Consider the following 23,891-nt stretch of genomic DNA (forward strand, 5'->3'; position numbering starts at 1 on the left):
CTCCCGCCGCGATCCCCCGACTCGGCTCTTCCCCCGCAGCGGTGCTTCGGCTCTTTCCGGGAGCGCTCGGCCCTTTCCGCCGCGTGATCGGGAAGCGAGCTGGCGGGAGCTCCGCCCCCATAGCTCGGATGGCGCTCGCCCCCGCCCCTCGCGCCGCGCCCCGGCGCTTCCCCCGCGCTCGCGCCCGCCCGCCGCCGGAACGCGCGTGGCCGCCTATAAAAGAAGCGAGGCGCGCGCGTCGCCGCCACTACCCGCTGCGGAGCGAACGGCGAGGCGGGAGGCCGCGGAGGCGCGTCGGTCCCTCAGCACCCCCCCCCCCACTCCCCCAGACCGGCGCACCTACTGCCCTCACCCCCCTCCGGAGCCGGTGAGAGGGGGAGCTCGGGGAGGGAGCGGGGCCTGAGGGCCGCAGACCCCTGGGTGGGGAGCGGGTCAGCCCCTGGGGTGGGGCGGGGCCAGCGCGCGGACAGGTGAGCCCGGCCGGCCTCGCAGCTCCCTCCGACGGGCGGGGACCGGGCTGGCGGGCCGCGACCCGCCCGTGGCGCGTGGGCTGCGGAGGAGCCGCCCGGCCGAGCCTGGGCGCCGGCCGCTGGAATGTCATTGACTGGGCGGAGGGGGGACGAGGCCATCGGGTCCGTCCCGCTCCCCCACCCCCAAGCCTGGTTGCGGCCCCGCCCTGCCCCATCCGGCTGCCGCAGGTGGGGCGGGGGCTCCTGGCCGGATCGCCACCATCCCCCTCCCTGCAGAGCGCTTCCCCCAGCGCCCCCAGTCCCTTTCCTGGGTGGGGAGCGACTTCAGCTCCTTTTCCTGAGTCCCCACGGCGGTGCCGGCCCGACCCTTGATGGAGGAAGAGCCAAGAGCATAGAGGAAAGGGCTGTTTGACCTTAATTTCATCCTATATGGCGATTCTTGGCCTTCTCTCTAGACGCAGAAAGGTCTGACACTGGCCATCTCCTATTCCTTCCTTGTAATAAACGTTTCTTCCTTACCCAGTTGTGATTTGCTTGTAAATAACAGGTAGATTCGGCGCTTTCTTTGTGTGAGACTCAAATCCAATAACTTAACAGCTTACGAGTTCTTTGCCCCTGCCGCACCCGACACCGGGTCTTTCGATTTGAGCACCTTATATTATTTGTCAAAAATTCTGCAGCCACGCCAGTATTGAATGATAGAGCAGCCTTTTGTTTGGAAGCCAGCCCTGCGAATGGGGTAAGGTGCTTCCTAAAGAAAATTGCCTTTCAGAGCCTCTTTGATGTATTGGGTTAAAATATTTTAAATAAGGGGCTTGTTCAGGTTAAGGGTTGCATATGTTTTAAATTAAAAACCTCAAGAGCCCAGAAAGCTGGATCGAGATGATCGAATTGCCACAACACCTTGTCAGACCTCTTTTATATAATAGATTCTAAAATACGTAGGCTCTTTGTTCTGTCTTCATCATGGTATTTTAGAAAAACTTAACCATCATGGCTGGTAGGGAAGAGAGACTATCTGAAGTATTTTAATAATGTGTTGAGAAATTGCGGAGTCATAGCAATTGGACCTAAGTAAAACAGAATGTATCAAAGATGGAAGGGTGGGGGGGTGTCTTTTAGCCAGGAAACAAAATCTTAGGAATAGCAGTGGGAACACTCAGCTGTATGAAGCTATTGAGCCAAGGTTCCAACTCCTTAAACTAGTCATTTTCCCTTTTGTTGCCACTAACGCCTTAGATTTTCAAAGGTCAAATTGAAGTCAAAGTTTAAAAATGTGCTGTAAGGGAAAAATGCTGCAGTAAAGGGCCTCTGCAGGAAATTAACAATAAGCCTTTTTTAGTAACTGGGCCAATAATTACTCAAAGGGACCCTCAAAGTGTGTTAGCTGTTACCTAGGGACCTCCATGGAGGGACAAGCCTCGGAGGGAAGATTTGCCCTGTGCTGGACAGGTGTGAGGCAGTTCTTAGAGTAATCCATCAGCTAAGTAACATTCTCGAATATGCTTTTGGTCTTGGTGGTGTGTTTTGTACTGATCTAACAATTGGAGAAATCTGATCTGTCACAGGCTCTGATATGAGCTTGTCAAATAATCTGCTGAACAGGTTTAGGTCGGGAGAGCTGGTGTTTATTATCTTTTGGTTCCCTGGGTTAGAATTTGCTCTACTTTGCCTTACCTGCCTTCATCCCAAGGGGAGGGGCTGCCTACCGAACCGAACCCGTGCGGTGGATGTCAGGAGCAGTCCACAGTCCTGGCATTGCCGAACCTGCACGAAGGGTAGTAGGCACGAGGCCGGCCTCGTAATCAATCCTCCGTGGGCTATGCAAGGACTCTGCTAGCTATGCGGTCTGGGCTGCTGCAGCTGTGGTCAGAGTAGGTAGAAGAATGCTCGGCCCTGATGGCAAGTGCTGACTCCGGGAATGCAGAGGAGGAGCCCAGAGCCCATGATCACTTCGGGCGGCCCGGCCCGAGGCCACCACCGGCCTGGAGCAGCTGTGCTGCTTACCTCCGTCACACCTTCTTTGCATATTCCTCTCATAGGTTTCGAACAGGAAATAAGTATCTTGGGAGTACACCAGTAAACCAGGCCCAAGTCAGATTTCTATAGCTCGAGTTCTTTCTTGTCTCTGATGCCCTGAAATCATGCTGTTTTCCTATGCTGAATGAAAAGGGATTTAGGAATCTGCCAGTCCTAGGAGTCTCAATTTATCGGACTGTGGGATCTGGGGAGGGCGAGTTTAGTGTTAGAAAGCATAGTCAGTATTACTACTTTATTTGGAAAGTGGAGAAACTGAGGCCCAGAGCGGGGGTGTGACTTGGCCAAGGCAGCATATTTCCACAAATGGGACCTGCTAAGACCCCACTTTAGATCCCCGGTGGGATGCAGAATCTCCACAATGAGCAAGGTGCTGGGAAGACAGTGGGAATTTGGGGTTTCCTTGTCTTCGTATGTTCCTAATGGTCTGTTCTCTCCATTTTGAAATTACGTTGTTCAGTTTGCCCTTAGAAGCTGTTATCTTGCTCTCCCCCCTCCCTTTAGACTCCACATTCCTCCATCATGTTGTCATCGTTTCGTAAGCGCAGAGTCCAGGTATTTGACCAGCATGCGGCAAACGTGTTGCCTTTTCGGTTTTGCCTGGCTTGCAGTGAAGACACATCTGTGTCCAGAAAAGTTGAATGATCCAAAGAGAGGGAGAAAAAACCCTGCCTGCATGACCTTTCTGTTAAGTAAATTGGTTAGGGTTTGGGTTTTTTTTTTTTTTCTATTTTTTTTTTTTCGGAAGTCTTAGTCAATTGATTCTGAAATTTCCAAAGCCTCCTGTTTTTTTACCTTCCTCTCTTTCAGGCATGAATATATTAATTTCTTCTCACCCTCCTGGTGTTTGCATGTAGCGTTTGCTGATTTTTTAATTGATGGTTACTTGGTTCTTAAGAACCAAGGGACTAAACAGATTATCCTAGATATTGGGGGCAGGGGGGATGATCTGAAAACGTGTAGTGAAAGCAGCATCGTTAAATTGGACAAATATCGTAAACTTGGGTTTGTTTCCTGTTCCCATTGACTTATTTTTTTTCTGTCACAATCCTTGTAATGAAATGGAGCTTGCATTTTCTTGGCAGAAAAAAAAAAAGCCATCTAAAAAACTCACTATATACGTCTTATTTGTGTACAGTTTTTGAGTGTTTGCTAAATTGGACCTTTTTCAAAAAGAAAAATGCTTAAAACTCCAGTCTTGATAACCCCTAAGGAGAAATAAAAACTTTGCACATTTCTAGTGATTATGGGTGATAAATCCAAGGCAAGCCCTTTTATAAATCATACCGGTGAATTGCTGAAACGAGGTTTATAAAAATGGGCCATGTTACAACCTTTTCCTGTTTTGACTGTTGGTAATAATATTTTGCATTTAAATACCTCTCATCTGAATTTTACAGGTTAAGAGGTAAGTAGCAACGAGATAGTATTGGGGAAGCATTCAGAAGTAAGTTTTCTTAACTTTGTCTGCATTTCTGGATTTTGATGCAATGCAGTATGAATTTTTTGCTTTCTGAAAGCGAAGTCCCTGCTCACCTCTGCAGAAATGCTCTAATGAGTTGAAATGAATTAATCAATCTGAAGGCTGATGTGCCAATCCACAATCCTGACTGGAATGTGGCTTAAGCAGAAATATTTGTTGTTTTTACTCATGGTTAAAACTCTTAATTTGTGTATTATTTCTCTCTCTGCTTACCATCAGACCTGCTGCTAAAATCTGCAGCTCAGCTGGTTTTGAGTTTATTTGCTTCATCTGAAAATCACTGGATATAAAACGTTAATAGGTGCTAAACAGTTCTTTGGTGGGTTGCTCTCCGGAGAATTTCCACATCTGTGGATGCGGCTGTCCTGCCTTGCACATGTAACATTGGGTAATAGGTTGGCTTTCCAAGCCATGGAAAAAACCTGTGTTGTCGGTTCTGCACCTTTGAGCTCTGACTAAGCAACAAAAGTAAATCTGATGAATGGTTTTTCTGACCTTTCGCTTTAAGCGGTGTTTATGAATTTCCCCACAGAGCCAAATGATCTGTTCATCCCCTTCATCCCCCAAATGCCTTTCCTTGCAGAGCAGTGTATCTGGTGAAATTGGAGTTTATTATGGCGTTTTCCAAATGCCTCTTACATCCAGCACGTTGGGTGGCAGGCCCCAGTGCTTTGTCTTAGTGACTCCTCTCATCTTCACGATGGGTTTATTCTCTTCTGGGGGATCCACAGAGAGATCGTGCTGAATTCTTTCACTCTCCAAGAGCCTTGTGAGGGCGTCTCTAGACTACTCACTGCAGGTGCCGGGTTCTCAGAGCCAGAAGCCTTTGCCCTTTGGCCTGAGAACCTTTCTGTCTGCAGTCATTCTCCCCTCCTGCCTCTCACATTCCCCAGAGACAGATCGCCTCGCAGCTTCTGTAGATGAGGTCAAGGCATTTAAAAATTCCCTAAATACCAAGAACTGCCTCAGACAGCTGTCTCTTGGCATTTGCAAGAAGAAGGGCTTGTTAATTAGTGTCTCAGCTCTTTTGTAGAAATCCATTTTCAGTTGATGATACGTGTAAATTTGTGTCAGATAGGAGGCGTCACTCTCAGGCGTGTTCTATCTTTGGATTAAACTAGAACTTTCTACCCAAGATTCATATCTTTGGCCCCCCCCCCCTTTTTCTTCCCAGAGATCTGGCAGTATTATAAGAATGCTGACAAGTTCTTTTTATTTATTACAATAGAGGACATAGTTGTAATTCCTGTTTTATCCCCTGAGATCAATTCACGTTTCTTGCTGAATGATGCAGCTAACATTCTGACTGCTGCATTGCAGCATTTATAAATAGTCCACATCTTCAGTCTTCTCAGAATATTTGCAAAAATACGACCTTTTTCTTCGGTTGTCTTCAATGGGAAGCTGTCCTTGAGCGTACCGAGAATACATTTAGCACTTCATTTCCCCTCCTTTATTCTCTGTGGACAGAGACCTGATTGGCAAAATCAGAGTTGATAGGCTGGTTTGAGATAAACAGTCCACTGCAGTCTTAGGGGGTTGGGTTTTTTGTGGGTTTTTAGGCAGTTAGTGGAATAGATAGATAGGCTAGTGTGGTTAGAGATTGTTTTTTAATGGCACGTTTCCCAAAGTCTTCCTTTCTAGCTCTTGAAAGGCGTTAATCCCATTACGGCTGAGAACGGCCTGGAACGTTCTCTGTGGAGTCTGCCTTATCGGTCAACTGCATATTTCAGGGCAGGGGTGGGGTTCCTGCAGTGCAGCCTCAGTTCGGGAGGGAATGTCATGTGCATTGGCAGGGTCCCAAGGAATTCCATTAACTCCCTCACATAGTTTTGGGTGAGAGGTTGTCGCATCTTTCCGTGGCAGTTCTTGGTGATGTGAACATTTTCCCCGTGTTTAATATAATCAATGGAGATGACCCTTTTAGGAGCCAAGAAACTGGACCTTCTGTAGATAAACTAGAGACAGCTCCCTATCAGGCTAAGGGGTGGGGAAGCTCTTAATAACTCAGTATCTTAGGCTCCTGTAACCATGCAAATGAGAATCCTGACCTCCCACAGCAGTGGGAGAGCCTTGATGACTTTCAGATGCCCAGCTCCCCAGGGAGAGCCAGTGGTGGCTTGGCAGAGCTCCCACCTACTGACGTCAGCTGATCTGCAGGAAAGAAAAGTCCATTATTGCCTGACCAAAGCACTTGGTATAGAATTGACTTGTTCTACTTCACTGCGGTGACAAAGAGGGCCTTTTAGGTTGGTTAATTTCAGCAGGGCCTCACTGGACTGTCTCCCTGGATTGGTAGGGTCAAATCAGCGAGCTGGACCCAAGCAGGGCAACTTGCCTCGGTAGAGGCAAGCATTGTGCTGGGGATTCTTTTCTTCATCACGAAGAGTTCCTCCCCAATGTGATTTCTTAGAAATTTCCATAGCAGCTAAAGGATTTTAGAGATGCAGTGAAGGCTGTGTGTGAAGAGGCAGGATACACACCATAGACATTAATCTGAAGACTTAGATATCTTGCAGGAACTCGTGCAACGTGGTGGTTTTATACAAAACTACACCTTCTTTGGCAAGTTTCTTTGCAAAAAAATTCTGTGAGCAAGCAAATTAGACACAAATTCCTGCTGTTTATCCATCTTAAACTGTTTCCCAAAGGGTAAGAACAAAGGAAGTATATAAATTCTTAACACTAATTTAATTGTCTACTAAGTTAAGAAGACTCAGTCTCACATAAGCAAAATCAATTTTTTTTTTAAATAAGGAATTGAGGTTTTTATTTTTTAAATGTTTATTTTTGAGAGACAGAGAGAGAGAGAGAGAGCGCGAGCATGAGTGGGGGAGGGGCAGAGAGAGAGGAAGACAAGATCCCAAATGGGCTCTGCCCTGACATCAGGGAGCCTGATGCGGGGCTTGAACCCACAAACCATGAGATCATGACCTGAGCTGAAGTCAGTCACTCAACCGACTGAGCCACCCAGGTGCCCCACGTTTTTATTTAAGTAATCTCTACAGCCAATGTGGTTCTCAAACTCATGACCCCGAGATCAGGAGCCCCATGTCCCTCCGACTGAGCCAGACACCCAATTTTTATTTTTTGAATAATTAATATATTCTCTTCCTTTCTTCCCTCCAAAGTGGTGATGGAAAAGATGAGAGATAGTGAAAGGAATTAATAACCAAACAGCCATCAATAAAGTTTATGCTGGCTCCAATCATGTGCAGAATCTCTTGTTCTGGCATGCTAGTCTGGGAACCAGAGGACCCCAGCTCAGCCTAAATGGGCTCTGTGACTTGGTTATTAGATGACCTGTGTCTTCCCGCCTATTTAATAATGAAGTGACCACAGTTTCTCTGTTTGCAAGTTCAGAATGTTATTGGCTCTAATGTATGCCCAGTTTTGTGGTCAAAGTAAGAGGAATATAAGGTCTTTTTATTTTTTTATTTTTCTAAGTGTATTTGAGAGAGAGAGAGAGAGTGAGTGCAGGTGCACATGGTGGGGTGGGGGGGGTGGGGGTGGGGAGAGAGAATCCCAAGCAGGCTGTGCTGACAGTGCAGGGCCTGACATGGGGCTTCATCTCGAGAACTGTGAGAGCATAACCTGAGCCGAGATAAAGAGTTGGTTGCTTAACCAACTGAACCACCCAATAAGGTCTTTTTTCTGTAGTTCCTTAGGAACACTAAATTTCCTAAAGAACTTAGAAAGATGGCAGAGAGAAAACACTAAGTCCGATGCAGAATGTTGAGGGTGCTCTAAGAGGAGCATGGAGGCAGTGAGGATTTCTGATTTAGGACTTCAGAGAAGACAAGGTCGTTGCTTTAGACTTGGAGAGCTTTGTATGGTGTTAAATGCTGCAGCTGGGAGTAGAGAGGACATTCCTGCCTAAGGAGACCTTCTGAGCTGGGACGTGGGCCCTGGCAGGGCCTGTCACTTGGGGTTGGTCAGGCAGTTTGATACGAGATCTGGCTGGAGCAGACAATGCAGGGGAGTGGGTGAAGCCGCGTTTACATTCTAGTAAATGTAGCTGGTGATGGTAGTGATCCTTGTCAAGATCCCTGCCAGAAATCCGCTTTCTCCCAAAGAGACAGATTTTTTTTTTTAATATTTTATTGATTTTGGGGGAGAGCACAAGTGGGGGAGGGGTAGAGAGAGGGGAACAGAGGATCTGAAGCAGGCTCTGCAGTGACAGGCTGACAGCAGAGAGCCCGATGTGGGGCTCAAACTCACGAGCCGTGAGATCATGACCTGAGCTGAAGTTGGACATTTAACCAACTAGCCACCCACGCACCCCTGAAGAGGCTAAGATTCTTAAGGCAGCAGTGTGAACCAGAACTGCCTTGTTGTAATGAAGTATTGTCACAGAAATTCCACTATGAGCAGACATTTAATTTTTTACTGTCACCCTCAGGTTTTGGTTTTAAGGATCAAAAATATTTTTTTCAGACACAGCTATCTCTTGATGATAACAGAACTACCTCCTTTTTAAAAAAAAAAAAAATTATTTATTTATTTAGTGAGGGAGAGAATCCCAAGTGGGCTCCATGTTGTCAGTGCAGAGCCTGATGGAGGGCTTGATCTCATGAACCGTGAAGTCATCACCTGAGCTGAAATCAAGAGTTGGACACTCGACTGAGACACCCAGGCCCCTCCTTCTTTTTTTTTTTTATGTTTATTTATTTATTTTGAGAGAAAGAGGGCGGGTGGGGCTAGGGGGACAGAGAGGGAGGGAACAGAACTGCTTTCTTGAGCTGTTTCACCAAGGGCTCACCCTGCCAGAGTGAAGAGACCAGCTCATTTCTCACGATGCCCTGCCATGTGCTCAGTCCAAGATTAGAAACTCCCATTTGTTCAGTAGGTTGACACCTACTTGTGGGGCTTCATCCTTTGCAGTTCTTGTCACAAGTCTTGCTTTTATCTGGGTGGGATTCCCGTTTCACAGTATGGGACAGGTAACTTGGGTAGATCACAGAGCTCCCCCCCACCCTTCACAGATGAATCCAGATCTGTGTAGCAGCTACAGCACTCAGCATCTACTCGGTCATTTGTCAGCAACCATTTCTTAATGGGCTGTGTGTGCCAGCAATCGGGGATATGAAGATTAGGTTGTCGGTCTCCTTATACTGCGGGAAGTATATACAAGTGCTTTGTAAATCCGCAGAAAGTGTGATTAAATCTGAGAAGAGGGAAGGAGGGAGCATTGAGTACGGCTTGGTGAGGAGGCAAGATTGTACAGCTTGCTCATTTCGGCTGGGTGTTGAGATATAAATAGGAGTTATCTGGGCAGAGGAGACACAGAACATTCTACACAAAGGAAGCCTGGAAAGATAGCTGGGAATCTTTGGAGAGGATCCTGTAATTGGAGGAGAACGAATACTTCAGTATGCCCAGAGGGTAGGGGACATGGGTGAGAGACGTTTTGGGGGCCAGATTAGAGCGTCCTGCTAAAGCAGTGGCTTTTTTCTTCCCTCAGAAGGGAGCCATAAAAGGTTTTAGAGCATGGGAGTGACTGGCAAAGAATAAACTTCTCTTTATAGTAAAATAAATAAATAAGACTTTGGGGGGAAACCATAATACAACAAAAACAACTGGTCACTGCATGGAGACTAATTTGGAAGGGATGGTGACACGGCTAGACTCCCCTCCTGTTCTCCCTGTTAGGAAGATGGTGTCTTAATAGACAGGTGGTTCTCAGAGGTGATCAGGTGCAGACAGTGCTTTCTCGCCACCTCTTGAGGCTGCTTTAATTCCTAAGGAGTTGGAGACTTTGACCTCACCTGCATCTCGCTGGTGCTGTGTACCTCCCATCTGGATGGTGGGGGCACTGTCACTGACTTCCATGCCTAATCCTCAGGCTGCTTATCCTTTCCTGTTAGCCGGGCCAGGTGAACAGGAAGGGCTCTCAATGTCTCCTGGGTAACCAACAACCATTTTTATCCCATGTATAAATTATGAAACAGTAGCCAGAGAGGCTAGAAGGTTTATCTGGTCTGCTTTTTTTTTTTTTTTTTTTTTTTACCAAACTGAACTTTCTGGTAGAATGTAATTTTACATTTGGAAACATCCTGAGAATGCCTCATTTTGGTCATTGTAGGAAACTGAGGCATAGGAAAGTGACTCGTGCAAGGTCACGTGGTACGGACACATTTAGAAGCTCTGGGTCTGTACCTCTTTCCCTCTGTGGTCCCTCGGTTAGAGGCTTACTCCTGATGAGCATGGATAGCATATTCGGGGTTTTGCCCATAAATAGGCCAGATTTTCTTTTTGACATAAAGATTTGGTGACAGTGTCCAGAAATCTGGGGATTTGAAGTTGGAGCCGATTGAGAGCTATGGGGAGTGCTGCCTCCATCAGCCTGCGGTTGTGGTGAACTTGAAACTGATGCTGAGCTTGCAGTGTCCTGTCCACAGTAGTAGGTGGGAGTAGAGCAGGGTGCACCTTTGACCACACCTTCTTGTTCTTGTGTTTTAGATTTCTCTGTTTTTTAGTATTACATCAGATTCAGATCGAGATGTACGACTACCTGTTTAATAATTGCTACTAATCTTTTTACGTAGATAAAGCACCCATTGCTGTAAAATATACTGAACACAAGCATTGTGACTGAAGCCTACATTTTTTTAAAACTGTAGTGTGGTTAACATACCATTTACGTTAGTTTCTCACTACCCCTCTTATTTTTAAGATGCACTAGGAGTTTCTTTTGTGCACGTTCACAGGAAACGCAACCTGTTCTCTGCTCAGGCGCTCTGGCAGCCTGAGGAAGACGTAGTAACTGAGAAATCAGGGACTCTGACTAGGTAAATTCTATTGGTTATTGATGTTAAGGACTCGGTTACTTTGTAACCCCCTTTTCTTCATTGAATAACAGGCTGAGACTGGAGAGAAAGAAAAACTGATTTAAGTAAGAGTAAATTCTTTCTCATCTCCACAGGATAGAATGCAGAGACCAGATGAAAGGACTTTTGAATGGCTTTTTCAGTAATTTTTTCTTTTTTAACGTTCGTTTATTTTGAGAGAAAGAGAGGGAGAGAATGAGCAGGGGAGGCGCAGAGAGAGAGAGAGAGAATCCCAAATAGGCTCTGTGCCATCAGAGCCCAACAAGGGGCTTGAATCCACAGTGAGGCCGGTGACTTGAGCCGAGAGTCGGACCACTCAGGTGCCCCAATAATTCCTTTTTTTTTTTTTTTTTTAAGGTTTATTTAATTATTTTGAGAGAGAGAGAGAGAGAGAGAGAGAGTCCCAAGAAAGCCCTGCACTGTCAGCGCAGAGCCCAGTACAGGGCTTGAACTCATGAACCGTGAGATCATGACCTGAGCTGAAATGAAGAGTCGGATGCTCAACCTACTGAGCCACCCAGGCACCCCTCAGTATATCCTTTGAGTACCAATTTGGCATTTCCTTTAAATTCTCAAAGCCCTTGTAGAATTGCTGGTAAGCTCTAGTTCTCCCGGTTGTATTTTTTGCTGGGTTTCACTGTGGTGTTGGTTAGACATCCTCCGAGGGAGCCACGTAGGCAGGTGTTGCAGGCCAGTAGATGAGCAATTTTTACAAAGGAATAGAATCTGGGCTCACTGTTCTATCCTGAGGACGGATTACTTTTTTTCATCTGTCTGCCTGGGCTGTCTGAGAATTTTTGCCTTCCGAGAGGCTGATTCCATTAAATCCACTCTGGTCTCGTAGTGCTTATTTCAGGGCATTCTGTCTTTTCAGAAAATGGACCCAAGTGGGGTCAAAGTGCTGGAAACGGCAGAGGACATCCAGGAGAGGCGGCAGCAGGTCCTCGACAGATACCACCGCTTCAAGGAGCTCTCAACCCTTAGGCGCCAGAAGCTTGAAGATTCTTACCGATTCCAGTTTTTCCAGAGAGATGCTGAGGAGCTGGAGAAATGGATTCAGGAGAAACTTCAGATTGCATCTGATGAGAATTATAAGGACCCAACCAACTTGCAGGTGCGTCTCATCTCCCTGAGATTCTTGCCAGAATTCAAGAGTTCATATGTTTTTGCCCCCAAATCACCCGAGGTCATTTAATTATGACCTTGAGAGGTTGGACAGCAAGAAGAATGGAGATCAGACATAAGTCAGGACTGACTCACTGTTCTGAAAAACCCTTGGTGTAGTAGGTATTATACTGTGTACACTGAAGGCATTTGTGGAATCTGGTAGGTAGTTATCTTTTCTGGATGCTTCAAGCTGATGGTTCTCAAACCACTGCCTTGCAACCTTTGATGATCCTTCACCATTTTTTCAGGGAAGGTCTGGGTTGATCTCTTAGAATATGTGTTTTCAAGAAAGGCATACTAACAGTGTTGCTGGTGGAAATTTATAGTTAGGTATCTCTTTAAGCAACTCACTGGTAAGTCTTATCAAAAACAAGTCTTTAAAAATCATTGAATTGTAGCTTAATTTTGTGGCATAAGTCATGCCTCAGTGAAGTTGTTTTTTAAAAAAGGACAAAGCCTTTCTTATTGGTTTTGGTGAAAGACTTCTTTTTTTTTTTTTTTTGTTTTGTTTTTTAATCAAGTGGAGAGCACGGTTCTCTTACTTTACCAGACTAGTCTAAGAAGAGAAAGTGTCATGTCATGAGTGAATGCAGAAGGATTATTATTCAAGGGCAAATCGTATGTGCTAAGAAAGTTGTTGGTGTGGCTCTATATTTCTATATTTAATTTTTTTTAATGTTTATTTTTGAGAGAGACAGACAGAGCATGAGTGGGGGGAGGGGCAGAGAGAGAGGGAGACACAGAATCCAAAGCAGGCTCCAGGCTCCAGGCTCCCAGCTGTCAGCACAGAGCCTGATGCAGGCCTCGAACCCACAAACAGTGAGATCATGACCTGAGCCGAAGTTGGACGCTCAGTTGGGTACGGAGCCACCCAGGCACCCCTGGCTCTATATTTCTAGAGGGGATTGGATGTTCACACAAGGACTAATTTCCTGGTAGACCATAAAAGTAGGCAATGCAAAGTTGGTGGTCCTTGGTGGCCAAGCTTCCAGAAAGCCAGTATAGATGAGGTGAGAGTATTTGAGTAATTGAGCAGGTGAGGGGATGAGGGGAATGATGAGTGTCCATAATTAGAGGAAGCTGGATTCAGGAGGGGAGGAATAAGGGGGCCTGAGTGGGGGGCAGAATGGTGAATGCTGTGTGGTTGCAGCTGTGGCTCACTTCATGGTCCACCAACAGGGCAAGCTTCAGAAGCATCAGGCCTTCGAAGCTGAAGTGCAGGCCAACTCAGGAGCCATTGTTAAACTGGATGAGACTGGAAACCTGATGATCTCAGAAGGGCATTTTGCGTCTGAAACCATAAGGGTGAGTAGGAGTAGTGCCTGGTACGGGTGGCCATCTGGTACTGGTAAGGGTGGCTGTCTGGTTGGCGGAAGAGTGTGGATTAAATGCCAGTTAGGGTTTCTAAAAAAGACTTTTCTAGCTTTTTAAAAGAATTTGTGAAGTCTCTGAAAGGAGTTACCCAAATCTTGCCTTTGTAATATGATGATTCAGTATGAATACAAACAAGATGTGTATGCTCAGTGGGGAAATAATTCTTTTTGTAGAACAAATTAGAATGCGATTATACTTTAAAGAAGATTACATAAATTAAGCTTAAATTTACAGATGGTAATTAGATGGGAAGTTGGTGAATTTGGAGATCAAGACAGAAAGATCAGTAGGATTACTCACAGATGCTATAAAGTTCTCCATTGGCAAAACTCGATGTCTGGATCTTGGTTTGCTGAGATCTAGTGAGCAAGCGAGTTTATGGTCCAGCTGTAAGCAGAGAGTTGAGGCACCTGTTAGTGACCATGGTGACAGAGCCAACTTTGAAGCAGGTGTCCTCACATTCTTTGATTTGACTTGTTTGGTACCAGTTCACTGGAGCTGGGGCAACAACTGATCTTTCCCTGCTCTGCCATTTCCAATACCAGGGTATTAAAGGGAGAGCAAACCTCTTGAGGGTGAAGTATGCACGCTTAGTTCCTCATAACCAGATGTTCTTAACTGTTTCTGACTTAACGTCATACCTGTCTATGTGTGTTGTTCTTTGTTACCCAAAGTCACGTTCCACGGAGGGAATGGCCTTTTCAGTCCTTACCAGTCGAGGCCGTCTTGAAGATTTAGATGAAAGCTACATCTAAAAGCCCGGCTAGAAGTGTCACGTCCTCTGCTGCTTGTTTCCTGACCCCCTGTAGAGCCTCCATTCCCCTGGGGTCTGGCCTAGTGGTTTTGTAACAGTAAATACGTGTCTCTTTTGCACTGATATACTCTGCAGTCTCATATTGAAGACTTGCAGTTAGCTTATTATTAATAGTTAATCATTACTAGTAATGATTGTAAATAGGAAATAAGAGTAAATTCTAAATGCCATATGACCAGCTGTTTAATTATATTCGACTGACTCATTTGGGTAATGTCGTCTGTGTTTCTGCCGTTAAGTACAAATGTCTTCCTGCTCATTTTCCCGCTGTTTTGTATACAGTCTTATGGTAAACGAAAGTGGCATGCCTTATTATTTCCTGGATAGAAGTTGTTTTCTCAGAGTGCATGGGATTGCTCTGCAGCAGTATAACCAGGCTACAGATAGGGAACAGGAGAAATAGAGCAAGTGTTTGACTTTATAGTAGTTAATCTGAAGAGGGAGGGACCCAAAGCTCACTTCATTCTGCTCTGTTAGTAAATACCCTCCTCCCTGTTTGGAGATCTTATTAAAGCAACATTTAAAAGTACTACTAGCTACTGTTTGTTGAGTAGCCATTTATGTGCAAACACTTTGCCATGGGACTTGACATATGTAATCTCTGATCTTGACTAGAAGCTCCCTAGGTAGCCCTTATCCCCGCGATATGGAAGGGAAGAAACTGAAGCCCAGAGAAGTTTGAGTAACTTCTCCAAATCCCACAGCTAGTAGGCGACAGAATTGGAATTCCAATCTACGCCTTTCTTTGCTGACAACTATTTGCTTTATTTTTCGAAGCTATATTTCATTCCTGTTCGCTTTCCTTAATTTCTCTGCCAGCTGCCTCTGCCTGCTGCCTGCTGCCTCTGCCTCCTGCTGTTTTCTCATGCCCCTATTGAGAAAGCCACCTGAGTCAGAACCAGGATTTCCTCTCCACCCTGTCAGCTTGCAGTGTTTCCCAAGTGCCCCTGCCTGCCTGCTCCCTCCTGCTCCCAAACTGCGGTGCGCTTGAGAATCTGGGCGCTCTAGCCTGCAGTGTTTACGAGGTCAGACGCACCAGGAACAGGAGGGCTGTTCCAGCCCTGGAGCGGGGCCTGTCCTAGTTCTTTACCTGAGAGCGTGAACATGAAACACGTGGGAGACTGACCATTGACTTGGGGGGTGAGGTTTTTTGGTGAGCCTTCGGTGGTCTTGTTTTTAATTTGAGCAAAGGGCTTTCATTTAATCTTTGCTGTCTTGTTCCCAGTTCCCATGGTGATCCTGGCTTGGTGCTTCATCTGGCCCCGTAACTCAGTAACCTCGTTTGGCAGGCAGGCTAACGTGGGGGCGGGGGTGGATTGTGAGGATTGCTTCTATGCCCTGGATAACCTGTCTGTCGCCGGTTTAGACTTTCACACCGTACCGGACGGCGTGGCGCCCCATAGTCACCGCCACCCACGTTGGGTCCCACATCCGAGTAGGTGGAGTGTTGAGTTGCTGCTGCTTGCCTGTTCCTTCCCCTCTGCCTTGGAATGCCTTTCACTTCCTTCTCGTTGGCGGGGCTTCTTGGTAACCATCGGTGGTGGAAGTGAATTGTGTGAGCGTTTATTTCCCCTGCTGTTTTCTCCTTTCACATGAAACCCACACCCTTGTTTCTAAGAGAATCCACCCATGTTGGCTGCCCCTTGGCCTTCAAGTTTTTAGCTGCCTGGGAGGGGCATCTCAACAATGGGTGGATCCCAGACTTCTCTCCTGTGAGTGTCCACCCCCCTTGTGGTTTGTTTTCCTTGTGTCTGCCAGTGTTAACACGGAAATTCCCAGTATCTTGGGGGAGGCTTAGTCAATACATTAAGATTGGATTAGATGCCGGAAAGCGTCCCCTCAGCTTGAACGCATGATCAATTCCCCCCCAGTTCTTGACACGTCCTTACTAGGGCTTGCAGTGAGAACCCAAAGATGCTGGGAAGTGAATATGTTTGGGCCTGTGGCTACCACTTGGGTGAGGTTTGAAATGAACCTTACCTGAGATGTACCACAGTCTTCTCACAGAAGTGCCAAAACCTTTTCTGCCAAGAATCCTTTTCATTGCTGATTATGTTTCAGGACCCCTTTTTTTGTGTGTGTTTTAAGTTTATTTATTTTGAGAGATAGCAAGCGCATGTGTGTGCATGAGCGGGGGCAGGGCAGAGGAAGAATCCCAAGCAGGCTCTGCTCTGTCAGCACAGAGCCCGACACGGGGCTCAGACCCACGAACCATGAGATCACGACCTGAGCCAAGATCAAGACTCTGACGCTTAACCGACTGAGCCACCCAGGCACCCCCTCCCCATTTTTTCTAATTTATATGAAAAGGTGTTCCTATTAACTTGTGCCTCGTCATTGTTTCTTTGCATTCATGATGCCCATAGGACCTCTCGTTTTATTTTTTCCCTCTACCTCTGCAAATTCATAGTAACTCTTCAGTGATTTCTGCTGTTTCTGTGTTAATTCCTCATCTCTCCCCCACTAGTTTTCCGACCCAGGAATCTCACTTAATGATTTGATTACTAATAACAATTATAAATAACAATTATCATTTATGCATTTCTGTATTGTTTATATATCTTATTTATATAATAGTTGATGGTGATTAATAATTCCCCTGAAGTAAACTAGAATAAATCCACCTGTGAAAGGTCAGCTATTTTGTTAAGACCTACCGAACCACTGTGAAGTGGACGCTGTTTCCCGTTCTCAAACTTAGATTTCCTCTTCCTTTGGAGATTGCCTTTGGGGTGGGGGGGGGATTATCTTTTCAAAGAAGTATTCCACCCTCTGACTTGGGAGGTTTCTGACCCGCGGGAAGTCTGTGGAGGAGCCAGATCCCGTAGAGATGGTCGTGATCTCCGGGGCTGATTTTTCTCCCCCACAGACCCGTTTGATGGAGCTGCACCGCCAGTGGGAACTTCTCTTGGAGAAGATGCGGGAGAAGGGGGTGAAACTGCTGCAGGCGCAGAAGCTGGTGCAGTATTTGCGGGAGTGCGAGGACGTGATGGACTGGATCAACGACAAGGTACGTTTCCAGGAGGGAGGTTTGCCGAGTCGGCCTTAGCGAGAGCACGGGAGGAGTGTCTGTGTGCCCAGCTGAGGGCCGCAGTGAGCAGCGGAAGACGCTCGGTGGTGGGGTTGCCGCAGCCCCGGCTGCTCTCCGCAGCGCGCGCCCTTCTGTAACTCTGAACCCGGAGGCTCGGCCTGACGTGCCCTGGGCTCAACCTTTTAACTGGGAGAGGAGCTCAGATCACAAAGGACACGGAAAACTGCATCCACGAAAGCTAACACGGCCCAGCCCAGTGGGCCTCGCTCATGATAAGTGGGAGCCATGGTTACCGAGTGTCAGTTGGTGACTCTGGCTCTGTTGGTTCCCGGGCAGGAAGCCATCGTGACTTCTGAGGAGCTGGGCCAGGACCTGGAGCACGTGGAGGTTTTACAGAAGAAATTTGAAGAGTTTCAAACAGATATGGCTGCCCATGAAGAAAGAGTTAATGAAGTGAACCAGTTTGCTGCCAAACTCATTCAGGTAGGTGGCAAAGCACCACGTGCTTCTTCCCCCATCATGATACTAATTGGTGTTTCCAGAAGAAAATTTCGGTGATCAGTTCCCTGAGTCCTGTGTGAGCACGGCTTGGAAAGCGTGTCTCAGAGTTTTGTTTAGATAAGGCAGCAATTCTGCTTACTCCTGAGTTAGAAGCTGCTTTCTAACTTGCGGCCATGGGCAGGAAGGGCCGAGTTCGTTTGATCTGTGTCCTCCACCCACTTTCGGGTAGGGCTCTGCAATGCTTTTACGGGGCTGCTGAAGCTGGGCATCCAGGGCTGTCAGGTGAGGGTGTGGCGGTGAATGCTTCTCAGAGTTGGCAGGCATCCACTGACGCCTGACTGCTCTCTTCCTTTCCTTTTGATTTTGATGTGAAGTCCCAGGGCTCTCTTGGGAGCCTGGGGAACCTTGTAATGAATAGGCTCTCCACTGGTGGCTCTGAGCCATCGAGAGGGGACAGTGCAGCCTTTCCCCATTGCCTACTTGTGCATTCCCGTGAGCTGCTTCTTTATGCCCGGCTTCTGCTACAGGCGCCAGAGTGCACACATAGTATTTATGACTTTATGTATATATATCCTTCTGTCTTATGTTGCTGCGTTATGACCAATAGAAGTGGAAATCTCTCCAGGGACTTCAAGTAGTAGGAACTGGATTTTCTGCTTTCAGGGAGATTTGATTTGCAGGGTATAAATCTGAAATTTATGGATCTGCTTCAGGGCTGGTACTTGTTGCCTTTCTGGCCAGTGACAAAAGAAGAGCCAGCACTCCTCAGAAACACCTCATCCTTCCACAGCGAGAGATGTACTCTGCCCTACCCCCTACCCCGGAATCTTGGGGCCTCCCAGGGTCGTGCTGACAAGAGCAGTCAGGCCAAGCCTGAGATCTCACAGATGGATCCCAGAACCCTGAAATGCTTCATTTATTACTTCACATTCTTGTCAAGACAAAAACCAAAATGTAGTTCATGGGGAAGGGTACTTTTAAAGAAATAGCTCCAGTCTGAAGTCAGGAACACACCCTGAAGACCGTGTATACGGACGGGAATGCTCGGTAGGCTCCCGAGTGTCCGAGGTGACAGATTTTCCAGCACCAGGTGCATTGGACGTAGGTGCATCGATGAAGCTACCATAAAGTTGCAGTTAAGGTATGTGTTAACATGAAGGTTTTTGGTGCTGATGCCCGCAACCGCTTTATGGACTGACCGCACTACTCGGAGGGACAGATAATGGCTCTCCCCTTTTTATACAAGAAGAAATGGAAGCTCATTTTGAACAAATTTCATTCCATTTCACGCACAAAACCAGTGTTTCTTCAGAAAGATGAAGGTTTGCTGAAGCAGACACTTGTCAGGAGCCCGGGGCTCAGGACCCAGGCCGGTCTGTGTTCTCCCTCGTGTAGGAGCAGCACCCTGAGGAGGAGACCATCAAGACCAAGCAGGATGAAGTAAACGCGGCCTGGCAGCGGCTGAAGGGACTGGCCCTTCAGCGACAGGGGAAGCTCTTTGGGGCGGCTGAGGTCCAGCGCTTTAACAGGTACCGAGCCATAGAGGGCTGCTGGGCATGGGTGTATACCTGGGGGGCCTGGTGGATATGTGGCATGTGCCACATAGATGCTGGAGCTGCCTGGGCGGCACTCCCAGCCCTAGACAGTCGCCATAAGCGGCTGCGCCGGTGCCTCCATTCCATAGGGATGTGGACGAGACCATCAGCTGGATTAAGGAGAAGGAGCAGTTAATGGCCTCTGACGATTTTGGCCGAGACCTGGCAAGCGTTCAGGCTCTGCTGCGGAAGCACGAGGGTTTGGAGAGAGACCTTGCTGCTTTGGAGGACAAGGTAGGTTTTGAAAGTAGCCGGTCCCACAGAGAAGTTAGCAAGGGGCACGAGCGCTGTCTGATGGAGGGTGTTTCCAGGTCAAAGCCCTGTGTGCCGAGGCCGACCGCCTGCAGCAGTCCCACCCTCTGAGTGCCGCGCAGATTCAAGTGAAGCGAGAGGAGCTCATTGCCAACTGGGAGCAGATCCGGACCCTGGCAGCCGAGAGACACGCCCGCCTCAATGACTCCTACAGGTAGGAAGAACTCCCTGGGGCTCAGCGACCCACGCCTTTGGACCCCTCTTAGAGAAGAGGGCAGGCAGGGTTAGGGGTCACTTCTACCTACTGAGAGAGGGCTGCTGTACACCTGCCAGTTCCTGTACAAAGAAAGTGCCAGTGACTTTCCTACCTGTGTTACATTTGGAGACTGGCAACTCTGTAGTGTGTGTGCACACGCACGCACACGTAGTGTTTATGACTTTATGAATATCCTTCCGGCTTCTATTGCTGTGTTATGACCAATAGAAGTGGGAATCTCTCCTTAGTGATTGGAGCACCAGGGAAATATACCACTAAAATTGAGTAAATCAAGCATTGGGGAGTGAAAGAATGCTAACTACTAACCAGAGCTCAAACTTGGGAATGCCAAGGAGATTGGAAATAAGGGACCAGATTGGGGAATTACAATGATGGACAGAACCCAAATTTCAAAGGATTGCTTTCAGCCTTCTCTCACTTTCCTTTATAGTCTAGATGGAAGAATCTTCTGTATCCCAGGATTAGGGTTTTCATGGTTTGATAGGCCTCTGAGGACATAGACTTCGAAGCTTTAGGGAGGCATTTTCCATCCTGGGCTCTCCACTGGGAACGTGGCACATCTAATGGCTCTTCTTGGATTTCCCTAGGCTTCAACGCTTCCTTGCTGACTTCCGCGACCTCACCAGCTGGGTGACTGAAATGAAAGCCCTCATCAATGCAGATGAGCTCGCCAATGATGTGGCCGGGGCTGAAGCCCTGCTCGACAGGCATCAGGAGCACAAGGTAGCATCTCCGACATCTTTCAGAAGGAGAGACATTTTAGCTTGTAATGCATCGGTTGATCACTCTCATTTGCAGTCAGAGTGGCTGAAACTTTGTTCACAGCTGGCTCCCTCCATAGGATTATTGTTGATTTTGCCTTTGGAGCCTGGCTCTGCCAGCTTCTCATACACGGTGAAGCGGGTTAAATGTTGGGAAATTAACTGTGGTCTGTGAAAATGAAGGGCTATGCCCTGGCAAGACAGAGTGCTGTAGTTTGCACAATAGTCATGTACCATCTTAAACACTGTCTTCATTTAAATGCTGACTTTCATATTCGGTGTAAGTTTCTTACTCTGGTTTTTTTTCCCCAAAGTATATTCCACAGAAAACTAGTTTTATGAGATTTTGATAGGCTTTACCTTAAAAAGAAAGGTTTCTGGAGCACCTGAGAGGCTCAGTCAGTTAAGTGTCTGACTCTTGATTTCGGCTCAGGTCATGATCTTGAGGTTTGTGAGACTGAGGGTTTTGAGAAATCCGCCCATCCGGCACCGTGAGGGCAGAGAGACAGTGGAACAGAAGACAGGGCTCGGACCCTTAATCGTGTGGGAACATGGCAGGCTTGGACAGAGGTGGCCTGAAAAGCCAGTGGCAAAGAGGCTTCTCCGTAAACGGTGCCCTCGTGGTTGGTAACCCTGACCGGTGTCAGGGAACCTGGCCTCATCATTGACCCTGCTCCTTGTTGGAGATGGGATGTTCTGATTTGTAACGATTGTTTAAAATTCAACCACTCTGTTTTCTTTTATCAGTTGCCAGGCATAAATTATGCCTTTTTTCCCTTTAGGGTGAAATCGATGCTCACGAGGACAGCTTTAAATCCGCAGATGAGTCTGGACAGGCCCTGCTCACTGCTGGGCATTATGCCTCGGATGAAGTGCGGGAGAAGGTAAGAGAGGAGAGGTTCTTTGAGAGTCTCTGAAAGCTCGTATCCATCCATGAGCATCCAGGCTGCATTCACCATGGTGTGCGAGAAAGCGGACGTAGAACTTGTGCCAGAAAGTTCAAGGGCAGTTTCTTAAGAGACCGAAAAAGAAGACCTATTTGTAGTATCGTGATTGATTAGAGAAAGAAAGTTCCATTTATTTGGGATGTTTATGGTACATTTTCTACCTGAAGGGGACCTGGCAGGGAGTTGAGCCAATAAGAAAGAGATGAATTTCAAATTATACATATAAGCGTATATAATTTCAAAGTTTCACAACATCTGAGTGTAAAGATACCTGAGGAATGTTAAGATGATGATGCTGTTTTAATATTGCGTACACTAAGAAGAGTCTTTGAAATCAAAGACACTTTATTGTCAACTTTGGAGCTTAAAAATTAGCTCTAGGGCATTCCTGAATTTACCAGTTTTATGGGAAGACGCACCGAGTTGGCATTTCTCAGCTGAGAGTCCTTCCTCCATTTTTACTGCCTGCCTTTGGATAGATGCCCTTTCTCTTCTACCTAACATTTACCGACCATTTTGATCTTAAGTCACCTGTGATAACGTGGCAGTAAATTAATTCTAGATCAACTCGCTTGCCTCCTATGTAGCCTAAACTGCTCAGGATTTGTGTGGTTTCCCGTGAGCCGGCCGCCACAAGCGAATGCAGTTCGTCCCCTTTTGCAAACCAGAGGAGAGGCCGGAAGATTAGCACGAGGCTTAGAAATTCCGGGGCAGCCTTTCTGATGGCCTGGTGGGGGAGGGGGCCACGGCAGGACCCACCCTCCCTCACGGCTTCTGTGTCCCCTCCTCCCCGCAGCTGGGCGTCCTGGCGGAGGAGCGGGCTGCCCTGCTGGAGCTGTGGGAGCTGCGCCGGCAGCAGTACGAGCAGTGCATGGACCTGCAGCTCTTCTACCGCGACACGGAGCAGGTGGACAACTGGATGAGCAAGCAGGAGGTACCGCGTCGTCTCCGTCCGCCGCGCTGCCTGGGGGGGGGCTGACTTGTGCCCACGTTGCCGTTGTGAGTCGGGTGACGAGGCCGTGATGAAGAGCGCCCAGCGGCTGTGCCGGCCTTGCTCCCGCTGCTGGGGTTGGCTGACCCTCGGGACCGGCCCCAGGTTTGGACAGGAGTCTGCTGCTGTGGAATTGTCTTTTGCCGAAGAGGACTTTTTTTTTTTTTGGGGGGGTCTGGGACTTAGCACTCACACTATTGGTGAATTTGTGTTAAGTGAATCTAAAAGGATGTCAGGCTTTCTGGAAGAGGGCTGAGAAGTTTTATGGCTGTAGCATCTCCTTCCTTCCTTTTCGTATTTTGGCCAGCATATCCTTTGCTTTCCGGCCTTAGTTGATGAAAGGGCTAGGGTGTCACCCTGAGTGCTTTTGTTCTCTTTCACAAGGCCTTCCTGTTGAACGAAGACCTGGGAGACTCCTTGGATAGTGTGGAAGCGCTCCTCAAGAAGCACGAGGACTTCGAGAAGTCCCTCAGTGCCCAGGAGGAAAAGATTACAGTAAGACTCTTTCTTCTCGTTCCTTCTGGCGGTCCTCAGAGTCAGCCCGGCGTCCGTTCTCCTCAAGGGTTTCTGCGCAGATGCAGCGGAGGATCTGTGTGAGAGGCGCTCCTGTAGGGGCTTGAGATCTCACGGTGGCGGCTCACGGTCCGGTGGGAGGCCCGCCTCCGCTCGCGGGATGGGGTCTTTCCCTGATGCGTAAACCTCCACATTGAGATTTACCTTTCACTAAAAGTACTTGGAGCTCAGGGCGCCTGGCTGGCTCAGTCGGGGCGCGTGTGACTCTTGATCTCAGGGCTGTGAACTCGAGCCCCACGTTGGGTGTCGAGACTACTTAAAAATAAAAGCTTGAGAAAAATAAATAAAAGTGGTTGGAGCTCACGTAAGAGGTATTTTTCCCCTTGCAAACAGGCTGCTAACCCGTTCTGACCCCCCATCCAATCACATCAGATGTGTCATGACATCAGCTGCAGTGAACGTCCTGAAAGGAGCTAGCATAACATTGTTGTATCTGACTAATAACGTCAAGCAGAAACTCAGAAGTTGAGGGGTAAATGTTGTCACAGCAAACCTTAGACCTGTGTTTCGGTTTAGAGCATTTTGTGAGCTGTACGGTAGTTACTTTGCTCCTGCGGCCGAGCTGTGTGCTCGCGTGCTTTTGCTGGTGAAGAGCCCTTTACTCTTCCCTTCCAGGCACTGGACGAATTTGCAACCAAGCTGATTCAGAACAACCACTACGCAATGGAGGACGTGGCCACCCGCCGAGATGCGGTACGTTCCGTTCTCCCCGCGCCGTCCCCACTCTCCTGTCCGTGTAACCTCTGGAGCTGGAAGAAGTCTCTGGAGAGCAGGAACGGGAGAGTCAT

At 47.6% G+C, this 23,891-nt stretch overlaps 1 protein-coding gene across 7 annotated transcripts in view; it reads left to right on the forward strand.

The window, feature by feature from the left end:
- Positions 1 to 265: 265 nt before the first annotated feature.
- Positions 266 to 23,891, forward strand: part of SPTAN1 (spectrin alpha, non-erythrocytic 1) — a 61,489-nt gene continuing 37,863 nt past the window's right edge. For 6 of the 7 annotated variants that reach the window (XM_042914056.1, XM_042914058.1, XM_042914057.1 and 3 more), the window contains exons 1-13: positions 3,015 to 3,062; positions 11,695 to 11,934; positions 13,167 to 13,292; positions 17,045 to 17,185; positions 17,543 to 17,689; positions 19,103 to 19,236; positions 19,392 to 19,536; positions 19,614 to 19,768; positions 20,419 to 20,554; positions 21,375 to 21,476; positions 22,336 to 22,473; positions 22,915 to 23,025; positions 23,719 to 23,796. In XM_042914056.1, the coding sequence (XP_042769990.1) occupies positions 3,030 to 3,062; positions 11,695 to 11,934; positions 13,167 to 13,292; positions 17,045 to 17,185; positions 17,543 to 17,689; positions 19,103 to 19,236; positions 19,392 to 19,536; positions 19,614 to 19,768; positions 20,419 to 20,554; positions 21,375 to 21,476; positions 22,336 to 22,473; positions 22,915 to 23,025; positions 23,719 to 23,796 (1,686 nt within the window). In that variant the 5' untranslated portion in view covers positions 3,015 to 3,029. Of the gene's footprint in view, positions 368 to 3,014; positions 3,063 to 11,694; positions 11,935 to 13,166; positions 13,293 to 17,044; positions 17,186 to 17,542; positions 17,690 to 19,102; positions 19,237 to 19,391; positions 19,537 to 19,613; positions 19,769 to 20,418; positions 20,555 to 21,374; positions 21,477 to 22,335; positions 22,474 to 22,914; positions 23,026 to 23,718; positions 23,797 to 23,891 lie in introns of those variants that run through there. The other variant, XM_042914059.1, reaches the window with a different exon arrangement.

This window comes from Panthera leo, chromosome D4 (genome assembly GCF_018350215.1).
Source record: "Panthera leo isolate Ple1 chromosome D4, P.leo_Ple1_pat1.1, whole genome shotgun sequence".
In the NCBI taxonomy this organism is placed as follows: domain Eukaryota; kingdom Metazoa; phylum Chordata; class Mammalia; order Carnivora; family Felidae; genus Panthera; species Panthera leo.